Here is a 12240-nt window from a genome sequence, read left to right as displayed (position 1 = left end):
CTGCAGTGTCCTGGGAAGCCCGGAAACAGCGAACTGTTGCCTTGTCCAGTACAGAAGCAGAATATATGGCGATGTCCGACGCAACCAAAGAAGCCATATATCTCAAAGGACTTCTGAACGAACTTGGAGTATCTGTTCCGGCGATCGAGCTGTACAACGACAACCAGGGTGCCCAGAAACTCGTTCAGAATCCTGTTTTCCATGCCAGAACGAAGCACATTGATATCCGGCACCACTTCATTCGAGACACCTACGACCAGGGACATATATCCTTGCGGTATCTACCAACAGAGGAAATGCCAGCTGACATCTGTACGAAGAGCCTGTTCCGTCCGAAGCATCTCCTCTGCGTCAAAGCCCTTGAACTGGAAATAATTAAATGACCACCCCCTGGATAGAAGATTGAAACCACCGATATTAAGAGGGACTGTTGTAGATTAGAGATAATACCGGTTGTTTTTTTATCTATATCCAGATTCTATTTTCTATACTTGTGTTTTTTATGCATCGCGGTCATTCTTGTAATCTTTATTTTTTATCGCGATGCCTTAACTATATAACCGGATAACATTCCGATAACGTTTGTCAGTTTCTTGTTATCAGTTCTCAGTTCACAGTTCCCAGTTATCTGTTCTCAGATTGCAGTTGTATTCCCGGAAATAATGTTTTACTTAATTTAATAAAGAGTTTATAACCAGTTAAACCCAGAGTCGTTCTTGCGTCAAACAACAACAATTGGTCTCCTAACGGGGAACTTATATACAGGGGACAACCAATCGTCGGGTCGAATATTATGGATATTTTACACGAATCCGTTAAAGGTTATAAAAGTAAACCGAAACACACTGTCGTTGGAATAAAAGAAAATGTACCAAAAACTATCGTGAGAAACAAATTCCCATTTGGAAACTCTACGAGTGTTGTACCAAATACCTATCTCGATGTATCTAAAAGCGATTTACCGAGCATTGATTATTATCCCCCAACCCCAGATTCCCACTACGGTAATGGTCTCAACACTTGGATAAACTTGAAATAAAGAATATATATCAATACCACGTTTCATTTCTTTCACAAATTACTTACACGTTATCATGGAAGGATGTAACGACCCTTCTCCCACAGGGCTTCTAGCCTCCCTGTCCGTTTCATTTTTAAATAATCCCAAAGTTATTACGGCGCTTTTGATATTATTTCTTATTATAATTATCGAGTTATCTGATTTCGCTTATTGCTATACTCAAAAAACCTTAAACTGTACGACTAATGGATAAACTAGAAGAAATATACTTCATTGAAAAAGATCAGGGGAGCTTCGGAGGTGTACAAGGATTATATAGGGCTGCGAGGGAAAAGGGGATTAACGTTTCCTTAAATGATGTTATTGAGTTCCTACAACGTCAAGATACGTATACACTGCACAAACCCGCGAGGCACAACTTCAGAAGGAACAAGACTATTGTGTACGGTATAGATGAACAATGGCAACTTGATCTGGCAGACATGCAAAACATTAAGCGTCATAATGACGGATATAGATTTCTACTGTGCTGTATTGACGTATTCAGTAAATTTGCTTTCGCCGTCGCTATTAAAGACAAGAAAGGACCTACGATGGTTGCGGCGTTTAGATCCGTTTTAGAGTCTGGTAGAAAACCCAAGATTGTTCAGTCGGATCATGGGAATGAATTTCTAAATAAAGAACTGCAAAGTGAATTGAAACGTTTGGATATCAAGTTTTTCGCCACACACTCGGAAGTGAAATGCAGTATAGTTGAACGATTTAATCGAACCTTGAAGGAGCGAATGTACCGATATTTTACACAAAACGACACCTACAAATACATTGACGTATTACCCGACTTATTGGAATCGTATAATAACAACTACCACAAATCAATTAAATGCAAACCCACTGAAGTGAAAGAGGAAAATTCGAAAGAAATCTGGTTAAATTTGTACGGAAAAGTAAACTTTTCGCCGCCAGTTTCATACCCCTTTGAAATTGATGATTTAGTTAGAATAAGCAAAAATAAAAGAACGTTTGAAAAAGGGTATTTGGCCAATTATACCGAAGAACTATTCAAAGTAACAGAACGAATCCCGAGAGATCCACCGGTATACAAACTGAAGGATTTGAACTCCGAGCTCATTTCCGGTGTGTTTTACAAAGAGGAAATACAGAGAGTTGGCAAGGACCTAGAAAACTGTAAATTTAAAATTGAAAAAGTATTACGAAAACGTAAAAAACCTGACGGTACTAAAGAACTCCTCGTACGGTGGAGAGGGTATAGTTCCGAATTTGATTCCTGGGTGCAAGAAATCGACGTAAAATGAGTTTCTACATCACACTACCCTCTGACTCGTCAACGCAATATTTCAAAGGAAATACTATAAGCAAGTTCAGAACGTATCTACCAGAACCTATAATTCTAGAGGGATCTCACGAGGTTGCTCTGGCACAAATAAGCTATCCTAGAACTTGGAATAATGTAAAAAGGGAATGCGCAGTTCGCATTTGGGATAATTCGTTCGTAGGTGTTGCTTCGGATGCAATGGATGAATTCCCAGAAGAGGGATCCGGTTTTGGTGAAAGTGAACAGACAATTAACGGAGTGAATGAAAACCGGGGTATATCGATAATTATACCTCCCGGATATTACGGTTCTGTAGAGGAATTACTCGAAATATTGTCAGCCGACGACGATGCTGGTGCTACTGAAAAAATAAAATCTAGTGTTGAGTTTTCATACAACAAACCAAATCGACGGGTGATGGTTGAGTTAAAAGGAACGAACCAACTTTATATCCCAAGCGAAATTGCCATTATATTAGGGTTCACGAGGAATTCCAAAAAAGACTTCACTGTGGTCGCCTCTATGACGGCCCCATTCAGTTGTGATATGGATGCTGGAATGCACGCCTTATTCGTATACTCTGATATAATTCAGTCTCGATCGGTAGGAGACTCTGACGTCCCTCTCTTAAGAATTATAAGTATCAACGGGAAAGATGGTGACACGGTGGAAAAAGAGTTTGCTAAACCCCATTACATGCCCATAGCGAAAAACAACTTCCAAACAATTGAAATAAACATTATGAGTGAAATGGGTAAACCGGTTAAGTTCGAACGTGGGAAAGTTCACGTCACTCTACATTTCAGGCCCAGAAGAACTTGGCACTTGTTATAAGAACTACGTTGAATTCAATCTCCGCCCCATTAATGACGTGATTGTCAAAGTGTAAGGATGTCTCCATATAATACGGGTCACGTTTCTGTTAAGGATTATGAGGACTATTATCTAAATCAAATTGGACATGGATCCATCCCAGTATATAGAGGTTTGGCCGTGCAACGTGGTTATGGCCTGGGGTCAATTATCTCCTCGGCGTTCAGATCGGCCATGCCATTACTTAAAAGGGGTGCCACGTTCCTAGGTCGAAAGTTTTTAAACACTGGCACGAAAATTGCGACGGATTATACAAGCGGTGTACCCATTTAAACAAGCATTGAGAACTACACTCTTAAAAATAAGCGAGCAAATTTGAACGTTTAAGCGTGCAGAGCGCTGCCACTGTGGCAGTACGCTTTTTCATTCAATTTTGAACGTTTTTACAGCGTTCTTTGTTAAACGTTAAATATGGCGTTCAATTTAGAACGTTTTCGCCGTGTAAAATATAGCGTTTTTGCGTTCATTTTAGATCGTTTTGGCGTTCATTTTAGATCGTTTTGGGGTTCATTTTAGATCGTTTTGGCGTTCATTTTAGATCGTTTTGGCGTTCATATTAGATCGTTTTGGCGTTCATATTAGATCGTTTTGGCGTTCATATTAGATCGTTTTGGCGTTCATATTAGATCGTTTTGGCGTTCATATTAGATCGTTTTGGCGTTCATATTAGATCGTTTTGGCGTTCATATTAGATCGTTTTGGCGTTCATATTAGATCGTTTTGGCGTTCATATTAGATCGTTTTGGCGTTCATATTAGATCGTTTTGGCGTTCATATTAGATCGTTTTGGCGTTCATATTAGATCGTTTTGGCGTTCATATTAGATCGTTTTGGCGTTCATATTAGATCGTTTTGATCGAGATGCTTTAAATAATTCTATTTAATTAAAATAAAACGTTTCTATTGCTTATAGGCTTAGTGGAATAAAATAAATTTGCGGTTACAATATCTTTATTCATTGTCATGACACAGAAAAATTAAAGCTTCGCGATTAAATTAATTATGCCATTAACTTGTTTACGGCACTTATTACTGGAATCGATACCTTACTACCATCGTCGATTTTGAAAACAATTTTTTGCAAATATTCCAAAGTTTTTGTAAGGCCTTTTGGATATTCCATTTGAAATGTATAATAGGCCGAAAATAGTGACACAAGGGCCATTTTTATGGAATCAACTTCAAATGATTCACCTTCAATAAGCAATTCAAAAGTGGATGAAAATGCATCACTGTTATGGAAGACCAACGTCGGCGTGATTTGGTTTGGCTCCTAAAATAGGTTATTAGTGTTATTTTGATTATTTAACTTTTTTTTTAAATTATAATCAACTCACATTAAAAGAATACAAAAGTTCCACCTTCTCGTTGAAAACTGATGGCAGGAGAAGGAGACAAGCATTTAATTCTCTTTCTAAAACAAGATGTTTCTATAATTTAGTACATAATATTTGGGCAATAATTTTAATAATTTGTAATTACCTTCCAAAACATCAGTGCTTAGAGTTTCTTCACTTTCTTTTAACAAAGCCTGCATCTTTTTGGTCAATGGATTTTTATTTTTTTTGGTCAGTTCTATTATACGTTTTGTAATAGGCTTTATATGATGACACAAAACCTTTTCCGCCGACGGTCGAATGTTTTGAATTCGGTTTAGTTCCTTTACCAACTGTAACCAAATTAAGTTGATTATATTATTTGAGATGTTAGCAAAACGGAAGTTTAAATATACTAACTTGATTTTTGTCCTTCAAAATAGGAAACTTTTCTAGCATTTGCTTTGTTTGGTATGTCAATGCCAATTTTTGGCGGAACATTGCGGTTCTCAACATCTTTTCCTCAATTAAATTTTCATTCCTGGCCGCAGGTTCCTTCTCGAATTCTTTCGACAGAGCTTTTAAATGGAATTCTATGGATTCGGCGTCTTCAGCAATGCCAGACATTAGCTAAAGTAGTAGATTTCAAATATTAATTTCTTAAAGGTACAATTATGATTAAAAACGTCTAACCAGTGGGGTAGGTCGCTTAGTCAGCACTTTTTTTACATCTTTTGGAATATTTGGATCAATAGCAACGTCTTCTATTGCTCGTTTCCTCGCAAATCGTCCCTTCATAGATTGAATTTCTAAAACATCCGGATTTTTAAGCCTTTCATGCCTAAATTTGTTTTTTAAGGACTCCATCCAGCTTCCCTGTAAACGCGTTTAATATTTAATGCTGCCAGCTGTACGTTTAATTCGACTAAAACTTATTTACATAAACACTTTGAGAATATCTGTCTCTTAAAAAGGGGTATTTTTCAATGAGAGCTTCTCCAACTCTTTGATAATCTTCTCGGCTAAGATACCTAAAATGTTTTGTCAATATAACGTTATTTAGGGAGAAACACAACTTAAATAGATGTATAAAAGTAGGTTTACCAGGTATATTTGTTAATATCTTCAAATAATGTCTTAACGATTTGAGGAGCATAAGTTCTTTGAAAAATTCGGCGATCTTTGTTTGCAATCATGTCCATTATAGCCCTTGGGAAGGTTGGAGGACAGTATACTCTTGGTAATTTTCCATGTGTTGAAGATGACACAGGATCACTTAGAGAAACTTCAGCAGTTGCAATATTCAAAGAGGGCGTACGTACTTCTTCTATAATGCTGTGTTATATTGAAATAAAAATAATTTATTTGTGAAACATTTTCTTATCGTTCCCTCAAACCCACCCCACCCATTGTGTAAAAATTATTACCAATCAGATTTTTCTAAATTTTCTGGCTTGGCCATCAGAATTAGCTTTAACTTCGATTTTGTTGGCGGCAGTCCTTGATCCAAATCATGATCGACCCATTCATTAAATATTTCATTTTCAAATATTTGAATCGTTTTAATACGAGTAATCTGGAACAAATCTTGTAACGCCATCAAAAAGTCTTCTTTAGAAATAGAATCCTTGCATTTAAAAATTTTTTTATTTTCTTCACAAGAAATGTGGTACAAAACATCAGCCATTCTACAAATATTATTCCGTTATTAGTTTATGATTGAGGATTATAACCTTGTCATTATTCAACATATATATTTGCATTGGCCAGTTATCATTTTCATCTCCAGGATGCATAATAAACCAATCACTCGTTTCTTTTATGGTATAAGCATTATAGTGTTTTAGGTACTTATCACAGCAAGCAATTCTACCACATACATGCCAACTTCCGCCACTTTCCACCATAAAGTATATTTTCAGAAATTTATAGTCGTCAGATGTGTCTAAGTGGTATAAATAGCCAACTTTGTAAGTTACACAATTGTAACACACTTCTGACGCTATTTGGTCTATGTTTGTTTCACTGACACCAATTTGCATCAACTTAATTTTAAGTCCCTGGGGAAGTTGGCTAAAATTCACCCTCATATATTTTACAAAATCCCCTGTTTCTAAGCCTTCATCACAACTTTGCTCGAAGCACTGCAGAAACTGATGACGTTTTCCTAATGTAGTACTTATATTTTTAAAATTTCGTGACATGCTTGCAATGTATTTGAAGTACTGGTGCTTAGCCTCAAATCGCATGCACCATAAACGTATTAACGGGCCATACATTTTTATCAATCTTGGGTAATGGATTAAATAGTGCATTTTTGGCGTAAAATTAGCCTCGGGAATATCCTTAAACAGTTCGTAAAAATCAATTATCCTATCATACAAATAAGCAAGCCAGTTCGAGTCAACTACTGGTGCAGTTATAATTTCGGATATTTGTAATAATACTAAAAGCATGGCCCAATATTTATCATTGGTTGGAACAGAGCTGCCAAAAATCAAAGGAAAGAAATATAATAAACTTTTTTTTTGAGCAGCTGAACCAGCCAACACTCCTTTTCCCTTAAGTACATGATCGGATATCGGTACGCTTTTATTTTTACTATTTAAATCGCCGTAAGGAAAGTTCTGAATTTTATAGTTAACTTCTTCCAAAGTTAAAAGCTTAGTACTAACAATATGAAATATTATTAATTTTATAACTTTTGGAACAACTCCCTCATAAAAATCGTGCATGACATCTGGAGGCAATGCTTCTGAAATCTTGAAATGAGGTAGAATAGAAAAGGGGGATGGTCCTTTAACCCCGTATACGGATGAGTTTGCAGGATTTTGAAGTACTGCCTCCAGATGATATCCGTGTACTTTTTCATCTCTTAAAATCATATTTTTTTCGTCGAAACATTGTGAAATATTTTCTTTTCTTGTCATACAAAAGCGGCAAATACGCCCCGTGGAAAATGATTGCATAAAGCCGCCGATGCTGTGGCTTGATAGATTGTCGCCGGAAATAGAAGCTAAACAAGCTTTAACATTAATTCCTTTAATTTCTAGCCCATTGGTTTGAAGGATTTCCAAATCTTCCAAAAGAGGCTTTAAAATCTTGTTATATCCATACTTTTTTATATATGGATATCTAACTACCAGTGCCAGTTTTATGCAGCTTAATTTACTGCGATATATGGGATTTAAATTTCCCAGCATGAAATATATGAGAGTAATTTTGTGGTGTCCTCTCTTCGCTCCTAACGGGTTATTTAGTTCCACCTCATCCAAGTAGAAATGAAGCCTTAGACAGCGAGGATCCCGGGAAAATAAGGGGTGGTTCTTACAAATATCACCGTCGTCAAAGTCTGTCAATAAATGGGAACTGCTTTCTTTTCTCTTTTTGGTTACTTCTCTCCAAACATCGTAGTGGGATAGTAAATGCGTTAACACTGGTATTATGGGTATGTAGCTAAACGTCTCTTTAAATATTTTACCTCGAACTCTATTAATTCCAAGAATAGGTAAAGACGTTTACGCGCTCCTCTTGAACTTGAAGTTGGAGATTGCAGTCGCATTTTTCAACATCGGACGATCGAAATCGAACTATCAGCTCACTTAGGAGGAAAAACTAATCAAAGGTAGGTAAATCTTTAATTTGGTTAAGGTTGTTTGAAATGTTAAAACACAGCAAACATGAGAATTTAGAAGTAATGTTTTTGGGACAAACTATAATTCGTTTCTTTGCTTTTTTGAATTCGTTTTTAGAGTAGTATCACCACATGTTAATTTCCCATAAGCCCTATTGCAGGCAATAGCAGGGAGCCGATATTACTTATTAACCTTTTAATTTAATATTATTTAGTGTAAAAATTAATTGTTGGTTTTTAACGAGTGGTTAGTGATTCGGTGTAATCAGTGTACAACTTTGTACCTTCGTCAGTGTCAGAGCAGTTTCCTCCCCCTCTTTTTTCCGTACGAGGTGCGGCCCCATTTTGGCGCGAAGAAGATAATGGGTTCGCACTCTGCCCGAGTAGCATTCCACTATGATTCCCCCTTTGAGTAGAAAGGAAAGGACCACCACGAGTATATATAGATTTCGTACTAGGAGGATTTACTCAAGGAGACCAGGATTAATCCTCCTCTTTTTAAAACGATTTGTGCTATTCGCAACCTAATTCCTTTTCAAATCTATATAAATACAAGTTACTTAAAGGCTAACGTTAAATATATATAGCAGAATATTCCATTTACAATTTTTCCAAGTTCGACAATTTTTAACTTCAATTAACATTCATTAAATGTCAAATTATCATCTATAGTTTCCTTAATTTTGACAATTTTTAACTTTCGTTAAATGAAAAATTATTTTTAACTTTCGTTAAATGAAAAATTCTTTTTTTTCAGTTTTCCTAATTTAGAAATTTAGACAACTTATAACTTAAAATTAACTTTCAATAAATGACATTTAATTCAAATTTATTTCAAATTATCCAAATTTAGTAAATGTAATATTTGTAAAGGAATTATGTCGCGAATGAGAGTATAAACTGAAGAAATTTTAAAATCTAAACCATAGTTGAACCAACCAGCAAAAGTTGATACTACTTTCTTTCCTATGAGATTTTACATTATAGTAGTCATACGCCTAAGCTTTTCTCAATCAATAACTGCGGGTTGGTTGAACTATAGGCTAGCTAAAATAGTCACATGAACCAAAGAAATTCTAGTACTGATTTAAAAAAAATTTAAAGGGAAGTTCACGATAAAATTATTTTAATATGTTATAGAGCAAAAAAAAAACAATATATATTTCCAATTGGAACTATCCCTCTAGTTCCAACAGCCTCGACTAAGTTAAGTTTCTCTCTACAATATTTCTCTAATAGGTGGTTACTTTTAATAACACCCAAAACTGAACGTGATATTTTTGAGGCGTATAATTCCCCCATACCTACATCCTCATTTGTTATAACACTGAATTTGATACAAGCATTTATGCAATTTTCTAATAGTCCCGCAAAGCTGTTTGATATACTTGAAGAAACACTGTGTGGCAATTTGTGTTTTTCTCGTAATTGTAAGATCATTAGAGCGGCGTCTCTCTGCAAATTAGCTAACGTGTTTTCGTATTCAACTTTTTTGACTTCATAGTTCGTTTCATTTGTCTCTAAAACGGTCGAACCATTTTCTTCAAAATTTTCAATATCATTTTCTTCATCATGTGGTACTTCTGTGACCGTTGACGCACACTTAAAACCGTTTTTAAAATGACTTCGGTAGACATGACTTTTCAGGGAAATGTAGCTCTTGAAGCATTTTGCACATGTATCAAAACTGCATTTGAATATTCGATTTGGTTCGTGCTCGTGCAAAATTCTAGTATGTTGCAACCAAGCTAGAGCGGTACGTCGTTCAAGCCCACATATTGAACACAGGTAGCGCACCGGCATATTGCTTAAAAAATTGCGGCTTAGTTATGTAGGGGCATGGTCAAGTCATATTTAAAGGGAAAGTGCACGGTAATATTATTTTCTCATATTTTATACAGCGTAAAAACTATAAATATTTCCAATTGGAACTATCCCTCTATCTACAATAATTAAGGAGATACGGGCCGTAACGTAAATTTGATGACCCCTAAGTGTAGGCTGCCCTGTAGAGACTTTTGACGTCACCAGTGACCAAGTATATCTCTCCAGACTGTACCTGGTCATTGGTGACGTCAGACATCTCTAAAGGGCAGCCTACACTTAGGGGCCATCAAAATTATTTAACGGCCCGTATCTCCTTAATTATTGTAAATAGAGGGATAGTTCCAATTGGAAATATATATTGTTTTTTTTTTGCTCTATAACATATTAAAATAATTTTATCGTGAACTTCCCTTTAAATTTTTTTTAAATCAGTACTAGAATTTCTTTGGTTCATGTGACTATTTTAGCTAGCCTATAGTTCAACCAACCCGCAGTTATTGATTGAGAAAAGCTTAGGCGTATGACTACTATAATGTAAAATCTCATAGGAAAGAAAGTAGTATCAACTTTTGCTGGTTGGTTCAACTATGGTTTAGATTTTAAAATTTCTTCAGTTTATACTCTCATTCGCGACATAATTCCTTTACAAATATTACATTTACTAAATTTGGATAATTTGAAATAAATTTGAATTAAATGTCATTTATTGAAAGTTAATTTTAAGTTATAAGTTGTCTAAATTTCTAAATTAGGAAAACTGAAAAAAAAGAATTTTTCATTTAACGAAAGTTAAAAATAATTTTTCATTTAACGAAAGTTAAAAATTGTCAAAATTAAGGAAACTATAGATGATAATTTGACATTTAATGAATGTTAATTGAAGTTAAAAATTGTCGAACTTGGAAAAATTGTAAATGGAATATTCTGCTATATATATTTAACGTTAGCCTTTAAGTAACTTGTATTTATATAGATTTGAAAAGGAATTAGGTTGCGAATAGCACAAATCGTTTTAAAAAGAGGAGGATTAATCCTGGTCTCCTTGAGTAAATCCTCCTAGTACGAAATCTATATATACTCGTGGTGGTCCTTTCCTTTCTACTCAAAGGGGGAATCATAGTGGAATGCTACTCGGGCAGAGTGCGAACCCATTATCTTCTTCGCGCCAAAATGGGGCCGCACCTCGTACGGAAAAAAGAGGGGGAGGAAACTGCTCTGACACTGACGAAGGTACAAAGTTGTACACTGATTACACCGAATCACTAACCACTCGTTAAAAACCAACAATTAATTTTTACACTAAATAATATTAAATTAAAAGGTTAATAAGTAATATCGGCTCCCTGCTATTGCCTGCAATAGGGCTTATGGGAAATTAACATGTGGTGATACTACTCTAAAAACGAATTCAAAAAAGCAAAGAAACGAATTATAGTTTGTCCCAAAAACATTACTTCTAAATTCTCATGTTTGCTGTGTTTTAACATTTCAAACAACCTTAACCAAATTAAAGATTTACCTACCTTTGATTAGTTTTTCCTCCTAAGTGAGCTGATAGTTCGATTTCGATCGTCCGATGTTGAAAAATGCGACTGCAATCTCCAACTTCAAGTTCAAGAGGAGCGCGTAAACGTCTTTACCTATTCTTGGAAAAATTTCCACTCTCACGCCTTTCAAAGCTATTCTTAATAATCCCTTGCTTTCAATTGAACTTGAAATCAACAGTATAGAAAGGGGTCAAACTAGTCAGAAAGACTGGTGTATAGAATAAGGACCGTGGCGACATTTAGAGTGCCCGTAGGGAGCAAAGATTCATTCCTTACCCCGCGGCGCGGTGAAAGCGGGGGGCGCAGCAATAGGGAAGGTCGAGGGGGAACGTTTCTACACCATCATTCCTGAGTGAAAGATCAAGTTTGAAGATTACCTCTTTCACCGATTCAAATTTCCACGTGCAGTTAAGTTAGCACGATTTTACTAAGAAAGGTTTCGTTGAATGGTGGTTTGGTTAATTTTAACCACCAGCGTTAAAATTTGAACGTCAATTGTACGCTCATTTTTAAGAGTGTAGGGGTAAAGAAGCGGGTAAGGAAACATTGAGAAGGGCCGCCGAAGAAGTGACCAAGCTAACTGGAAACGGACGTAAAAGGAAACGCAAAGTGTCACCCATCATCAGTTCTGTTCGAGCTAAGAAGAAGAGAAGGTCGTCATCTTTACACCCGGATATATTTTCGTA

General features: G+C 35.9%; 1 protein-coding gene across 1 annotated transcript; it reads right to left on the bottom strand.

The window, feature by feature from the left end:
• Positions 1-6243: 6243 nt before the first annotated feature.
• Positions 6244-9983, bottom strand: LOC149665067 (uncharacterized). The gene is made up of 2 exons (XM_089842058.1): positions 9569-9983; positions 6244-8012 (listed from the first exon to the last, which is right to left on the bottom strand). The coding sequence occupies exons 1-2, from the start codon at positions 9981-9983 to the stop codon at positions 6244-6246; spliced, it is 2184 nt and encodes a 727-aa protein (XP_089698184.1).
• Positions 9984-12240: the final 2257 nt, after the last annotated feature.

This window comes from Phalangium opilio, unplaced genomic scaffold (genome assembly GCF_054372755.1).
Source record: "Phalangium opilio isolate 3A_F unplaced genomic scaffold, DU_Popi_V2 ptg000061l_1, whole genome shotgun sequence".
Classification (NCBI taxonomy): Eukaryota; Metazoa; Arthropoda; class Arachnida; order Opiliones; family Phalangiidae; genus Phalangium; species Phalangium opilio.
This window is presented reverse-complemented; position numbering and strand designations above follow the sequence as displayed.